The sequence below is a fragment of the Polyodon spathula genome, chromosome 11, assembly GCF_017654505.1.
Source record: "Polyodon spathula isolate WHYD16114869_AA chromosome 11, ASM1765450v1, whole genome shotgun sequence".
In the NCBI taxonomy this organism is placed as follows: domain Eukaryota; kingdom Metazoa; phylum Chordata; class Actinopteri; order Acipenseriformes; family Polyodontidae; genus Polyodon; species Polyodon spathula.
This window is the reverse complement of record NC_054544.1, coordinates 39357061-39373488: the sequence shown is the minus strand read 5'-3', so window position 1 is coordinate 39373488 and position 16428 is coordinate 39357061. Positions and strand designations below refer to the sequence as shown.

Sequence of the window (16428 nt, the reverse complement as noted above, 5' to 3'; positions counted from 1 at the left end):
TTTCACAGACAGCCAGTGTTTTCTAAAATGGATCCTGTATTTCCAAAAATAGACACTAAATGACTCTCTCGATTCATCTTTTATCCTCATTATACTGTGAGTAATACAGAACTATGTGGACAGATAATAGATTACCCATGTCATGTTTTTTTTTTTCTTGTAGGAGTGAATAGGAATTTAGAACAGGGTAGTGCCTTTAGAAGACTTCTTATATTTTGAGGGGTTTTTTTGTACCACTGACCTAGAGATCTGTTTTCCCTGTTATCTGACACACATGTCCAGACTGCACTAATGCCTTCTTAACCATGTGATTGCCAGCTGCCCTTGGGAGTTCAGTGATCCTTTTGATTTGACATGGCTGCTCCTGGTCATGATACTTGCATTTAACTGAGCTGCAGCTACTCATTTCTCTTGCTTTACTTTTCTAAAATAATTTTGGCGTTGGTGAATTTGGTACTCCTGTAAGTTGAAGGGCAATGGCATAGGCTACAGCCAGGCACAGTGGCAGATGTGGCATGAGCTTCCACCCGACAGCTAAAGGAACGTAGCTTAACAATTTCAGTCCTGGTCCTTTCTCAAGTGATAGTTCCAAACCATATGCTAGTTTTTTTAACACCTTTTGTGGCTCACCAAATTCATCCAAATGCTGGAGAAAGGTCAGCGAGTTAATCTGCTATACCTACTAGCCCCAGTGCCGTCTTCTATGTCTTTTTTCTGCTGGACAGACTGAACTTACCATACATGGTGTGTCAGTGGTTGATTCAGAAATATAGAATAGAAGATACAAATGAATACCATGCATTTGTTGCAAACATGGTACCGCTCCACACCTACCAATATACTGTACATAGATATTGACTCACCTGGGATACACTATTTCCTTTTTGAAGTAATGAAATGTATCTGTGTGGATTGCATTTCAAGTTAAGCTCTGATTTAGGAGCCAACCATTGCGCTGTCCAGCAAGCCTTTGACTTTTGATTTGTATTATATTTAGAAAACATGTCAGTGTTGGTACACATTTCTTTATGCTGCTTTTGTCCTAAATATCAAGTCAAGTGAAACCCTGCATGCTACCAGATTACCTCACGATACAAAGGAGAACATTTCTATTTCAGATACCAATAATACCTGGATAAGGACCAGACTCAAGGGTCACCACTTAGGAAATTGTTAGCATCTGTTCAGGGATACCCAGATATTTTGTGAGAAAATAAAGATATCTGGCAACAAACTCCCCATCCTCAATAGTCCTGCTTTCCTAGAAAAAAGGAGCACATTTCAGGATACCATTTTACTTGCGAGATGTCTTGCTCATTAAAATGATGTAAGCATATTTAAAATTAGATGATTATCTATTCAGGAATACCTAGATATTTAGTAAGTAAAGGGTCTGAATGAGGAAAAAACGGGCAATACAGCCCCCACCACTAGTCTTGCTATAAATCATTATTTGTTTCACACACATGTATTCCGGGTCATTTCTATAGATTTTTCACCAGAACTCTGGCCACTGAAGCATGTAAAAATGGGCCTTTTGTATTGTAAATTGCACACACAGTGCCGAGAAAGTTTATGAACCCCAATGCTAATTATGGAAATTCCATAGTTTTACCATGCTAGCTGCCTTGAATCAAAACCAGTCTTTTCTTAAACACCCAATAGGGTTTATGTTAACCAATTGCATGTCTTTTGGAACAAAATGATGTATGAATTAGACAAACAAGTAATTATGACTCAGGGTATGTGAAAGTAAGTGAACCCCTGGTTTTATCGGCTCAATTAAGGGGATAATTAGAATCAGGTGTTTAAATAATTAGGTAGATCTTCAGGGGTGAGTTTGGGAGGTCCCACCCTATATAAAGATCAGAAACTTTGAGTTTGGTCTTCACCGTACAGGTTTGTGGAAACACGTCATGCCACGATCAAATTAAATCTCTTGAGGACCTCAGAAAAACAGTTGTTGATGCTCATCAGTCTAGAAAGGGTTACAAAACCATTTCTAAAAATATGGGGCTCCACCAATCCACTGTCAGACAGATCTACAGTCTACAAATGGAGAAAGTTCAAGACCACAGTCACTCTACCCAGGAGCGGTCATCCTACCAAAATCTCTTCTAGGACAAACCGGAAAAATCATAAAGGAAGTCCAAAGAACCCCAGAGTAACTTCCAAGGATCTGCAGGCCACTCATGCCTTGGCTAATGTGAGTGTTCATGACTCAACTGTCAGAAAAAGACTGAACAAGAATGGTGTTCATGGAAGGATAGCCAGGAGGAAACCTCTACACTCTAAAAAGAACATTGCTGCCTGTCTGAAGTTCGCCAAAGAGCACATAAATGATCCACAAGACTTCTGGAATAATGTTCTCTGGACAGATGAGTCACAGGCCTTAATGAGAAACGTTATGTTTGGCGAAAACTAAACACTGCGTTAGAACAGAAGAACCTCATCCCAACCGTCAAGCATGGTGGTGGGAGTATGATGGTTTGGGGCTGCTTTGCTGTCTCGGGACCTGGGTGGCTTGCCATCATTGACGCAACCATGAATTTTCCATTGTGTCAGAAGATTCTAGAGGAGAATGTCAGGCCATCCGACCGTGAGCGGAAGCTGAACCAAAAGTGGGTCATGCAGCAAGAATATGATCCTTAACATACAAGAAGATCTACAAAAGAATAGCTACAGAAGAAAGTCCACGTTTTAGAGTGGTCTAGTCAAAATCCGGACCTAAATCCCATCGAAATGTTGTGGCAGGACCAGAAGCGAGTTGTCCATGCAAGGAAGTCCTCAAGTGTCGGAGTTGAAGCAGTTATGTAAGGAGGAATGGGCCAAAAATCTTCAAAAGAGACTGACCAACAGTTACAGGAAACGCCAAAAGTCATTGCTGGTCAAGGGGGTGCCACCAGTTACTGAATCTAAAGGTTCACATACTTTTTCACATATGGACATTGAATGTTGAATCATTTGTGGATGAATAAATGTTGAAAAAGTATCATGTTTTTGTGTCATTTGTGTAATCAGGTTATCTTTATCTATTATTAGGTTAAGATCTAATAACTTTTTTTTTTAATATATATATAGACATTCACAGACGTTTTTGTAATAACTTATTACATTTTATAATTAACGCCCAAAATCTGACAAAGACATTTACCTTTTAAATCTGGTGGTTCATGTTTGACTAAGATCTTTGCAGCAATTAAAACAGTACCAGGATCACGTTTACAACAGTTGACCACCACTGTGTGTTTAGATACTCCCACTAGAACTGAATTTGAATAAAAACCAAATTAATATCTGCTACATTCAATTAACATGCATGTGTAATACAGTTACAGCAGCTTCATTTAACATGTGCGAACTATTCTCTATTCTCTTGGTGTAGTTTAGTGAGGATACTTCACTATAGAGAATTTCTTGGCTCCTTATTAAAATAGTGTAAAAAGTTATATGAATTATAAAAACATTAAACAGCATGAAAATTCCAGGAATTTATTTTTTTCTCCAGCACAGGGAGCTCTGACTGCCACAGTTGCAGCTTATACATTTTCAGTGGCAGCGTTGAAGTACGTCCTGTGACTTTGAAGCAAGTGGATTTTAATAATGAAATATCCAGGAATTATTTATCAGGGACCATTTTGCAGTTGCTTCTTTCCAGTGAGAAAATGTACTATTGTCTGCTAACAGCAAAGGAAATTGCATCAAATTCCCTCTGATATTTCTAAGCATCTAATCTAGTTTCAAGCTCCCTTCCGTTCTTTGTCAACATAATACATTTACAGCTTTCTGGAACCTGCCATTGGCTTATTTCTAATGCACTTTTGCATTATGGGTTATGCCATCTTGTGGTGTATATAACAATTCCACAGATAATGTAGTGGGTCATTCATCTATTTATTTATGTATTTATTTGTTTGTTTATTTTTATCCATTTGATTAGGTTTTTTTTTTATATATAATAACCAGAAACACTTGACATGGGATGCCTGCAATTACAACCTTGGAAAAAGTAGTTATTCCAAAAGACAAAAAAAAAAGTGCTTTGTGTTTTAGTAATGCATTTGAAATGAGAGCTTGCCCCAGTTCTTTAATAAATCACTCAAAACCTTAAGAAACACTATACTGTTTGTAGTGTGTGTGTGAGAGAGAGAGAGACTGTGTATCATATTAAAGCTGTTGTACAAAATGATTCTGATAAGGGTTTGCTGGGCTGGGAAATGTTTTCAAGACTTTTAAAACCGTTCTCATCTTAAAATGAATTTACAGTACAATAGGCCCAGTTAGGCAATGTTATTTAAAAGAAAACTCTTTCAAATAAAATATACAGGACCTTGGTGCAGTTTTAAAGTGAGTGGATAGTGGTGCTTTGTTATTTAACAATTGAATAATTCTGAATTGTATTAATTCAAGGTTAATCTATGTTGACATAAATAGTTGTGTATGGATGTATTGTCAGTAGAGAAGCACTTTAACTCTTAAGAACCTGCCTCATAATCAAGGTGTATATGGAAGCTGTCTGTCAGACTGCCTGACTGTTTGTACTTACATTTATCTAGAACATCCTGTGTCCAGATAAGATGAAAAGAACATTCTTTAGGCCAAGTTAAAGATAATTGGACTCTGAAGGTCTATGGAGGTGTGCGTCTGTATGTATATCAGTAATTGTAATTGTTATAATATGTCAAACTGTGACGTGTATACCATAGATGTACTTTCGTTGCATATAACCAGTGAAGAGCGTGTTCAGTTGTGATGGAAATTGGTCCGGACTTCCAGCACAATCTATTGAGTGTCTCTGAATCTGGTGGTATAAAACTTACATACAATGAATGTACATCATCTACTAACTGATGTTACCGATAGCCTTGCAGCCTTGGGGTAAATGTCACTGGCATGCTTCGTGAATCTTTTTCTACTTTCCCATAATGGGACCGTTTAGTTTACTAAGTTTGCTTTCTCGTTTTCCCCTCATCTTTACTTGGAATCAAATTCCAATTTCCTTGAGGCGACAACCTTCGTCACTCACGACCTTTATGGGTGAAGAAACGTATCTTTTTATGGCTTGATAAAGACGTGCGGCCTGTCAGTTAGTTAGTTATTATTTTGATCAATACTGCTTCATCATACAATAATTGTATTACTGGAAAGTTTTGGAATTGCATGTGACCGTTATCAAGAAGTCTCACATGATGATGGTAAGCGTGACTGTGAAACCAGACAGAATACTATTTCACTTCAAATACAAATATATAAAACTAAAGAAAGTAAAATAATGGCATTGTATTGTCCTTCAATCTTCCATTGAGCTGCTTTTGCTGAAAATCAGCAAAGTACACTTTAATATAATCTTTAATGTACTATACTGTGCTGTACCAGCGAATTGAGGATAGCTTGATTAATTGAGGAACAGAATTGTATCTTTCTTACCAATAGAACTGTCCTTGATTTTGCAGGTCCGGTACACTAACAAGGGAGTATTACTAATCATGTTTTTGTTTAGTTTGTAACCATATGCTGTAACTGAAAGACCCTCGGAGGACAAGATTTCTATTCTATTCAAATAATGTACTGCTCATGTGAAATTAAGTTTTTCTGTTTGTCTTGCAGTTGGTGATGGAGTTCTGTGGCGCTGGTTCTGTCACAGACCTGATTAAAAACACCAAGGGGAACTCTCTAAAGGAGGAATGGACTGCCTACATCTGCAGGGAGATTTTGAGGGTAAGCACAACCCATTTATAGTGCTTCAAAAGGAACTGTCTGCATCTGAAGTAGGTGCTCGCAATCCTTTTATCCACCCAGCGGGACTCAACAGTAGCAAGTTTACAGAAAGACTGAGAACAAATTCAATACTTTCAGTGCCTTCTACTGAAAAAATAATGGACATAGATATTAGTCTGTTAGATTAGTCTACTGGTTGCAAAGTTGTCCTATGCTAATCTGTCTGCAATTGTAAGTAGATGCAGTGTTGAAAACATATTTAAAATGTAGTTTTTTTTTTTAAATCTTGGACTCAAAAATTACTGATTAGACATTTTACTAACTACTTCTTCCAAACTGTATTTAAAAAGTTTTATTAAAATAAAATGTATTAAATGGCATGAATGCAGACATGTTGCAAATATTGTAATTCGCTTAGCACTGCTGCTACTACACCTGTATTGTTGCTGATTGTATCAGATGGCATCACGGACGCAGTGCTGGTCTAGCTGGTACAGTTTTGCCCCAGAACTGGAATATCATTTAGCAAGCAGATGAAACATTTTACATGCATAATTTTGAGGCAGTTCTTCATGAAAATCTGTCATGTGATATCACGTCTTGCTACACAGAGATGCAGCTTGCACATGTTCTATGGGATTTCATAATCACAGACAGACAATTTAGTTGGCGCTATAGATGAATGAACTTTCTGTCCATCACTTAAATACCGCCAACTCTAGTTTGTGTCTGATCTGAAATATTCATCCCTTTTTAATACTGTTTCTGCTTCCACTCGGCAGGGTCTTACTCATCTTCACCAACACAAAGTGATCCACAGAGATATTAAAGGGCAGAACGTCCTGCTGACAGAGAATGCAGAGGTGAAGTTAGGTGAGAAAGCTTTTGTTTTTCCATATCCTCAATGAAGAATAGGGACAGATGGGTTGAAGAGCCATCGCTAACTTACATCCCCCGAGATTGACATTAAATATTTACAAATTTGGACCTAATGCTTTTTAGACTAATTACAATTTGTTATGTTTCTAACACTATTAGTCCTATTTTATTCTTGTTTAGATTCTGCCACCAGTGGAGGTTAGAAAAATGGTTGGGTTCAGTTTCTCAATTTCCTTTTCAATTCTTTCAAAGGACTTGGAGTTGATATTTTAGACACATAACTCCTTGTTCAGCTGCTTTCATTTGAAGCAATTTAATTAACTTGCAGTGACTCCAATTGAAGTAAGTTGTTGCCACTGTGAGAAGCTAATTAACAGAATACTTCGAATTGCAATTTTGATCAGTGTGTTGAAATTGATTAATAGGAAACTGGAGTAGGAATTGGGAATTGATTTTAAAAAGGAAATGGAATTTGAATTGAAAAACAGGAGTTGACCACAACACTGGTAGAAATACTGCATAGAACAGACATGGTATTTCTCGCATTCACTGGAGAGATTGTTTTACCAGCTAGGAGGCTTGTCTCCAAGAGCTCTGTAGAGGCCACAGAAGTGCTTTAAACCTTTTAAAAAGTCATCGGCTTGTGCTGACTGAAACAGAAAATAATACACAAAGTAATTTTTAAAATCCATAAAGAATACATTAGTTGAACTCTGATATTTCATACCCATTTAGAAAGCTTTTAAATAAGAGACCATATATTGCTTGTTATTTAAACTGACTTATAACCACTCAGGGAATTAAGTTTAATACAATGCAGTATTATAGTCAGTCCACAAGGTCATAGGTCAGTGTTCTCATTAGATTTCCTGCTTACAACATGTGTTGTGTTTCTTAACTGGCTGTGCAGTTGGGCATTAATTTCCTACGTTAGATGTACCCCTGCAGCTCTAGCATTATCACCTTGACCCAGTGTAGCAAGCAAGCCAGCTCCTATGTGCTGCTTTACACTATAATTGAAAAGATTTTCTGAAGCTCTATGAACCATGTTGTTACAATGTGATTTTTGAACATTATATATATTGCATACATTCACTTTAGGTTAAATACTGCTAAAATTGAACACTGTCAAAGTATATCGTGGATAATGTATACATTACCATGATACTTCTAACCATATTTGCACCCCAGTTATCATGGTGCTATAAACAAAGGCATAACTTGTTACAACTTTTATAAAAAACGCCATAGTTTAAAAACTGTGATAATCCCCTTTTAAAGGTACAAGATTAGCAAACCATTCTTTCACACTGACCTAGAACTTTACTGGTGCCATTTTAAAACAACGGCACATACGTTGATATATTTTTGTGACTGTTTTAAGCCCTAGACAGACAGACAGACAGACAGACAGACAGGCACGACGCGGCACCTCGGGGCATTTTCATGGTGTGATACTGCTAGTCCACACCCGGAAACACAATTTAGAAAAATTGAATGGTACAGTACAGTAGTTGTCAGTACCACACTGTAGGCTATGTACTCAAGCATAATTCAAATTATGGCCGTAAGTTTTGCATCACCCAGTAGAATGTTAGATATGCAGACATAATTTTAAAAAAACAAACAGCCTGCAGTATTTCATGTTAGATTTCAAAATGTCACATTTAAAATTTTTTGGAAAACTACAAAGCGATATGTAATTTCAAGATGTTAACGTAACCCTATGGAGCGTGATGCAAACCGTTTTGATCATAGCTGTACTGCCCCCCATATAGTCTACTAAATAAAAACACTAGCTTGTTTTTCAAAGTTTTTCTGTCATCTATATGCAGGTGTATGAAATTAATGATCAGCTTAGCAAAGAAACATACAATACGCTGCTGACAGCAAGTAGTCTGCTATTAGAGTGTTAGACTATATTCTTTTATAGCCAGTTATGTAGTACAAATTGTAGTGAACTACAGAAATAAAAAATAAAAAAATGGCAAAGAGTGGTAACAGTATCAAATTGACTACAGGAAGGATGCTTATCAGGGGTGATTTATAAAATATTGACCTTCCTGTGTTTGTATGAAATATGGGAGGGATCAAACACTTCAGGGTGCTTGGACATCTCCGTGAACAACAGTCTCATTCATGATTTTTCCTGGCACTCCTTGGCTGTGATTGGTTAATCCACTGATGGTACTGTGCGGCAGGCAGAAAAAATTGCTCTGGATTCGATTTGAGTGGTACTGCTCCGTGTCACCACGGGACTAGCCCACGCTGATCTGTCCAACACCATATGAAAGCAATGGCAGCGATACAGGCAGCAAAACGCCTCGTGTGCCGTGCCACGCCACGCCGGTTTGTCCCATGCTTTATACTGCGCTGGTTAAACCTTGAGCTGGCGTGAGGGTCTGCTGATTGGTAAATATTGAGGTTACTGAATAATGTCTTGTGATTCAATCAGAGCACTTCCTAGAGAAGTGAATCCATGAAACTGGAAAAAAAGATTGTTCCTCCGAGGCAGGCAGTCATCCAGGGGAATGTCTGTGTTGAAGTACTATTTGTGAAGAGCTTTTTGTTGGAGCTCTCAGACCATCAGGGTAGCATTTTTCATCATTACACAAAATGCTGTTTCTCTTGGTGTTCTCGTGGGCTTGACAGGAAATAATCCTTAAAACAGCGTAAGATTTTGATATTGCTGATATGTATTTAACCTTGGCAGTACCATTGCAGTGTCCAAACATGTTCCCTGTCTGCACAGGTATTGCATGAATGTAATTGGCCAATACTTTTTTTTTTTTATATATATTTTTTTTTTTACAAACTGAGACATAATTTCATATTTAGGCCAACTGTTTTATTTCTAACTGCCACTGTCTGACATACTTGGGTTGCCACAGAAACTATAGGCTTCAGCAACAAAATGTTGGGTACAGTGCTGTGAGGTGGAATTTAAGTATAACAGTGTCACCATGATCAATTACTGTACCTTCTGCTTGTTACTGTGCAGTAGATGGTTTTGACTATGTAACAAATTGCTTTTTAGAGCTACATTTCAAATCTGACCAACACTTTATTACACCACACTCCCTCATTACATACAGTATAAATGACTACAGTGTAATTAAAGGTAATTAGTTTTGCAATACTTGGTAATTGGTTTAACAGAGCTAACTTCCAGTTATTGGGCACATAATACACTATATAATAAAAGATGATAATTTACTTGGCAGTTATTGAATAATCCTGCTGTAAAATAATGACCTGTTAATTGCAGTGTAACAACTCTTAAGTTGCATTATAGTCCACAAACAGTCACTCATTTGTGACTATAACCCTGTTCACACTTGCATTTTTATACCGGTATCGTTGTGGAACAATATCGCAATGTCTGTTCACACTGGAGTTGTTACTGGCATTGTACCGGTATAACTGTATCGATACAAAATCCAGACAAGAGCACGTTTCACACTGGTACTGTTGGAATGGAACAGTGACGTGTGGACAGGTAGCTTGGTTTGACAACTGAAAGCATTTCCAAAAACTGTTTGCTTATTTTTTTCCAGTTGACTTTGGTGTAAGTGCCCAGCTCGACAGGACAGTCGGTCGAAGAAACACGTTTATCGGTACGCCATATTGGATGGCCCCAGAAGTTATTGCCTGTGATGAAAATCCGGATGCTACTTATGATTTTAAGGTAAGCAGTGTATATACTATTTGTCATTGAAGTTTGACTTATTTATTGTAAAGGGGGTCCAAATGAGAATTACCAGTTGCAACTGTGTTTTTCAACTAATCGCTTATAAATTCTACTCTTCTCTGACTACTGGTTCTCAATGTTACAGGTCATCAAGGACCCGGACAAATAGGAGCCAGTTCAGAATGTGGTTTGGTCTTATTGGTGACAATTGGAAGTCCAGACATTTGAGTCATGTCTAGCTAAGAGAAGTCTAGCTTTAAATACCATTGCATAAAGACCTGCATGACTTGAAGTTGGACTGCAGTTCCCAAGCAAACATGGTCACTGTACAATAGAACCATACCCCTTAATAATTGTGTAAAAGATTGTCTATAAAATAGCAATTATTAAACAAATAACTACACTGCCAAATAACTACTGCCCTCTGATGTTCCTATTGCTTCCCAGTGAACTAGTTTTCAGCAATAATCTTCAGTATTGGTATAAAATGGGAAGAATAGAGGAAGCAAGTGTCACCAGACCAGCACAGCTTGGAATTCAGGCTCATTCCCTTGACAACCAGTTCTCCAGGCCTAGGCTTTTTAACAGTACTTATTAGGCGCGCAGGTATTGGACTATATTTGAACACCCTGGCAAGTGTTATTACCAAGTGTGTCAGTAAAAATCCAAAAAGTCAGTGTTCTTTTCCCCAGGGGTTCCTGAGATGTAACTACCTCCTAAAGTTTGGGTTCAGTGTATCAAAAACAGTTTGGAGCAGGGAAGCCTATCCTTAAATAACACGATTCAGACAACCCCCCCCCCACCATTAGAAAATTGTGTCTCAGTATGAACCACGTACCATTAAATGAAGTGCATTGACCCCATCTGCTTCAAATGAATTTTCTAAGGTGTTCATGAGCACTTGAACAGTAGTTTGAGTGCCTGGTAAAGTGACACTTCAAGCCATCCTTTGGCCATTTTGCCCCTGTGTGTGTGTCTGTAACAAGTTGATTCAACCAGTGTTGTGCTACAGAGATGAAAACCTGTTTTGCATACCTCATTTAAATTAGCTATGTGTTAGTGACCCCTGAGAAAGCACAGCCAGTTTTGAGAATAAAGGTCACAATTTCAAACTCTGGGAGTCAAGAGGGTTCAAGTAAAACACTTAATAACGCCTCTGTCATTTTTAAGGGAAATATGAGTTGAAATCACAGTATTCAAATGCTGCCTGAATAACCAGTTTGACTGCCTCACTACAAAATTTGTATCGTTTACTGTTCCAAATGTAATAGTCAATACATTGGAAAAACCGTAAAATCAGATTCTCAGCAAAGATGCTATACCAATAACCTCAAGAACTACACTATTTTCACTACAGTTTTACGGTATGATCACATGTTTTGACTGCTTGCATACATTTAATTAAAAGAAATAACACCTGCGCTGGTTGTTTTTTATTTGTATGGATATGCAGAAGGGGTAGTTACCCTCCATTTCTTTGCTTAGATACCTGCTTTGGCTCTTCTGTCAGATTTACCTTTTTCAATTGTCCCATTAAAGTGTATAGTCTTGTATATTTGTTACACAAGCTAGTGTTATTTTCCTATGAAGATAACTGTATCCCTAATGAGTTAATTGTGCATTTTCTCTCAACGACACAAATTGATACGTAATTCTGATTGGGTTAGTTGTGTTACATTATTAAAAATGTGTGATTTTCAACTTCAGAATTTTCTACTCCCATCGTAGGTTGGTGATTGAGTGGTTGCTTAATCTGGCAGTTTAATTAGATGTCTAAAATTATAGAGGAGGTCTTTCCTACATTTAAAAACTGTTGTAGAAATGATTTATTATATAGTAGGTTGTGGTGGCTGAAACAATAAAAAGAAATGAAAAAAGCACAGGAAAAGAGAAGAGGCCAGCTTTAACATCTGAGAATAAAAAGAAACCACATAGGATTTTAAATCCGATTTTTATTTTTTTTTTAGATTATTTTTATAATAATTTTCTTGCAGTTGGGTGGGAAACCCTGACCTGAAATGTAATAATTTAGCAAAACTGAAATGGCGTGTTCAAGCCTAGAGAAGGTCAGTGAAGTTTACATTTATCATTAACAAGTATAAGAAAGAACATGCTGTAAAATGCATCCGTGATGAATGGAATAGTCTCAGCTGATATTAGCTTGGCTGACAGCTAATAGTGGGCTGTGGTGTTTATGCAAGATTCCAGTTTTGCATAATATGAAGATGGCTTTGCACGCAGCGTTGTTGCCAGAGCTCTAACACTTTCCGGTCAAAGTCCCCTCTCCAAATTCACAATATTTATTCAAGTTTTATTTTCCAACTGTTCAAATATTAATACCAGGTATGAGTCAGATCCAAAGCCTCAATGTTTAATGCTACCTCACATTTCACAATCGCAAGGCGCTATTATGATCTAAATGTCAAGAGAAGTCGGCTGTTTGCTTACAGGATGTGCTTGATTATTAATCTCAAGATTTTGCAAGGCTTTTTAAGGCTTTCTCTAGTGGCAGGTATTGCAACAAAATGTTAAAATTGAAAGTTTTACTGAAAATTTCAAAAGATGTAGTTAATATATCTGATATAGGTGGGTGTCTGTATGTCTATCTACTGTGTGTTACACTTACAATTTAGCATTGTTCTGGAAAATTGCTCATCAAATTATGATTAAACATTTCATTACTACTCTTGTTGTGTACAGTTCTCTAATACTGTTTACATATGTTATTTTCATCAACTTTTTCACATCTGTGGTTGGGGATGTATGTTCAGGGGTGTGCAATTTTTGAATAAAACTTTTCCAAAGGACACAATGCTAGAAAAATCTACTTGTCCCGCCTAGAAATCTACTTTGCCCCTACCCATTGCACAAAATACACACACAAAGTAGAATATAACTTGTTGGATTTTGTTTTTATTTAAGGTGAACACAATCAATCAATTAGTGATGAACAGGGATCTAGCCTTGTAGCTTGACTGGTTCACTAAATTCTTTACAACACATTTGCTAGTAAATTTAAGTAACACACCAAGACTACAACTATAGTAATCAATAATTGGGAATTCTTCATCTATAAAAATAGCTTCTGCATGTTTTTTTTTTCTCTCTATTAGCTGAATCCAACTCCTGATGTATAGGGGCCAACTTTTAATCTGGGTAACAGTGATCCTGATTTTGTAATTATATATTTTGTGATCGAGATTACTTTGATCTGTTTTTTCAATGTCACTGCTGGGTTACGTTTATCACAATTACAAAATTTAGTTTTTTAAAGTGGACTAGTTCTTAATAGTGTATAGTAGGGTTTTTTTTTTATTTTTTAGTTTTTTTGAGGCCTTTATTTATGATATAGCCTAATTTAACAAAATAAATAAGGTTGTGGTAATAACGAGTAATACACAACTTTGTTTTATAATTTTTTAACAGAAATCACACATCAATTTTAATGTTAGTGCTCATATGACGCATGCAAACAATTGTGATTTTATTTTTGCTTACTTAACGAATTAAATATCTAAATTGAATAAAAATAATAAAAGTATATGTGTTTTTAGACATCTTAATCGTCTTCCCCGTTGGTCGGGAGTCCAGCATCAGACAAGCTTAAGGAGGTGTATGTAAAAATGTGTGCTTTTTTTTTTTTTTTAAAGCTATACCACTAAATACATGTTTTCCTTTTTGCTTGCATGGATACAAAACTGTCATTGTGTGTGTTTGCTATGACAATTCTAACGAAATATCTCTGTTCTATGATTATTTGAAAACGAAATCCCCCTTCGCAGTAGGATCACAATAATCCTGGTATTTTGGATCAAAGTAATCCTGATCTCCCCTTTTGAAATTCTGAAAAATCCAATTGCAACATGTAATCGTGATTAAAGGTGCAATCGGATTACCAAAACAAAATCTGGATCACAGTAATCCTGATCGCATTTTGGTGTTTAAATTTCAGTTTCATGTATAAATAAAGCAATATTACTTCTTTGCTAATTTACAAAAAAAGTGAATGCCTTAAATTTGGCAGTCATTTGTGGGTTTCTTTGTCACCAATGGAAGAACCGCTTCATCCACAGCTAACCAATCAGAAGTGATAGGAATGGGATGTAAACACTTTAAAAATGTTTGTGCTTTTGGTGCTAGACTTCCGCAATTCAGTTTTCAGAAACTTGTGTGGCTTTCTAGAAAAAGAACGAACTTAGAAAAAATAAATAAATAAAAACTACTTATCCAGTGGACAAAGTATAACAGCAAAACGTGTTGTCCTGGGTGTCGGCAATATAAGAACATAAGAACATAAGAAAGTTTACAAACGAGAGGAGGCCATTCGGCCCATCTTGCTCGTTTGGTTGTTAGTAGCTTATTGATCCCAAAATCTCATCAAGCAGCTTCTTGAAGGATCCCAGGGTGAATATGTGAATATGAATTGCACTCCCCTGATGATACTGACATACTTGTTGATTTAGTGTTTTAGAAGTGGCAATAGGAATAAATGTAGGAATCCTGGCTGGAGTTTTATTATCATGGTCTCTCCATGATATTCTGTCTAATGCTAAATGGATGTCCCATACAACATCACTTGACTTTCATGTACTGCCCTTATAATAATTCTCCCACAGTTATTCAAGGCCACATACTGAGCTCTGGCTGAGGAAATATTGGCAGGGGATGTGTGCCGGGATCAAGCTTTATGTCTGCTTTAATAAGTGAGAACACTGCAAGGTGTGGCAAAGAAATGGTTTGCCAACATCTCTTGTGAGGGTTCATGAATCACACTGCAATTATTGTTTGACTCACAGGGCTCACTTAAACCTGAAGGGAGGGGCGGGCGGCGGGAGGGGCGGGGGGGGGGGCAGAGATTAGAAATGAAAACTGTCCATGTAAAACCATGGGTGTGATTTAAGGGTGAATGTGGTAAAGGGAAAAACTGTACCCAATACTGTAATTGGCCAGAGACCTTGTCTGTCGGAGCTGACAGCTATCCACAGTGCTGGCCGACCTAGTGAAAACACAATGATATCATGAAGTCTAACGCTGCTGATAGGAAGTAGCTGATAGGGACACCTCCCCCTTAAAGACAAAGCTGCTAAACCATGACTGGAAAAATGAAAATGATGAGTGGTTAGTGCAACAACTGCAGGGGCGTAATGCCACCCACCCCCAAAAATAGGAAAAGGATGAATGAAAAGTAAACAGCTGAAACACAGGCTTGCATCCCACGAAATGCACTGGGAGAACCCAGCCTGCCACACACAATGCAGAAATTAAATGCGAATCACTCAGCACTTGCGTAAGGAGAAAAGCCCTACTCGCTGGCAGGAGGAAATCTTAGGGAATCTATGGCTGAGGGTAGCCCTTCCTCCAGGCTCTAAAGACAGCTATCTCCCTGGTTGGCCTTGCCACGCACAACTGACAGGCCAAACAAAAAAGAAGCAACATGAATGCAAGACAGCTTTTATGGCGCTTGGATATGATGTGTTGATTAGTGGGCAGGTTCTCCTTCCAGAAATACAACTGAGTTTTCCAAGTACACATTATAGGACGAAAAGTAACCACAACATGTACGGCACAGAGAATAAATATGGTAGCAGCATAACATTGCCAACAAACTCATTAGACACAGTTTTCCAGCCTTGTTAAGTAGAACATGGCTTTCAGAGTTCTTCAAATGCAGAAAGATGGACCTGGTCAAATAAAAAGTGGCCAGGAAGGTGAGGGGCTTAAACATCAAACTGCTCAATTTCTGTCCAATTGATTTGCAGATACCAAATGCATGAATCAATAAACCTGTCCCCCTTGAGATGTTCGATCAAAACCTACAAGTTCTTCGGGCAAAGTGAGAATTGCAAAGTGTGGAATCTGTTAATCACAAACTGGTCCAAAAAAATAACCAAACACAATGCAGCAGCAATAGAAGTAGAGTGAATGAAGTAGAATGACTTGCTCCAGATGCAATTGGGGGTTTGCGTTGGAGCAACTGTTCCATTCTCTTAGTGGACGAACTGTGTGATCTGTTGAAAGTAAACTCTATGCAGACACAATGGTTTGCTGCTGCTGTTTAATTTGAGCAAGGTCAGGGCATGGTGTAGAATGAGTTATGCTTGTGTTGCCGGAATTAAACACCAGTGCCCTGTTATAACTCA

General features: G+C 37.6%; 1 protein-coding gene across 10 annotated transcripts in view; it reads left to right on the top strand.

Annotated features, from left to right (window-relative positions):
- LOC121322909 (TRAF2 and NCK-interacting protein kinase) overlaps window positions 1-16428 on the top strand; it is a 141594-nt gene that overhangs the window by 72344 nt on the left and 52822 nt on the right. For all 10 annotated transcript variants that reach the window (XM_041263500.1, XM_041263499.1, XM_041263493.1 and 7 more), the window contains exons 5-7: window positions 5608-5718; window positions 6501-6591; window positions 10155-10285. In XM_041263500.1, coding sequence (XP_041119434.1) covers window positions 5608-5718; window positions 6501-6591; window positions 10155-10285 — 333 coding nt within the window. The remainder of the gene's footprint in view (window positions 1-5607; window positions 5719-6500; window positions 6592-10154; window positions 10286-16428) is intronic.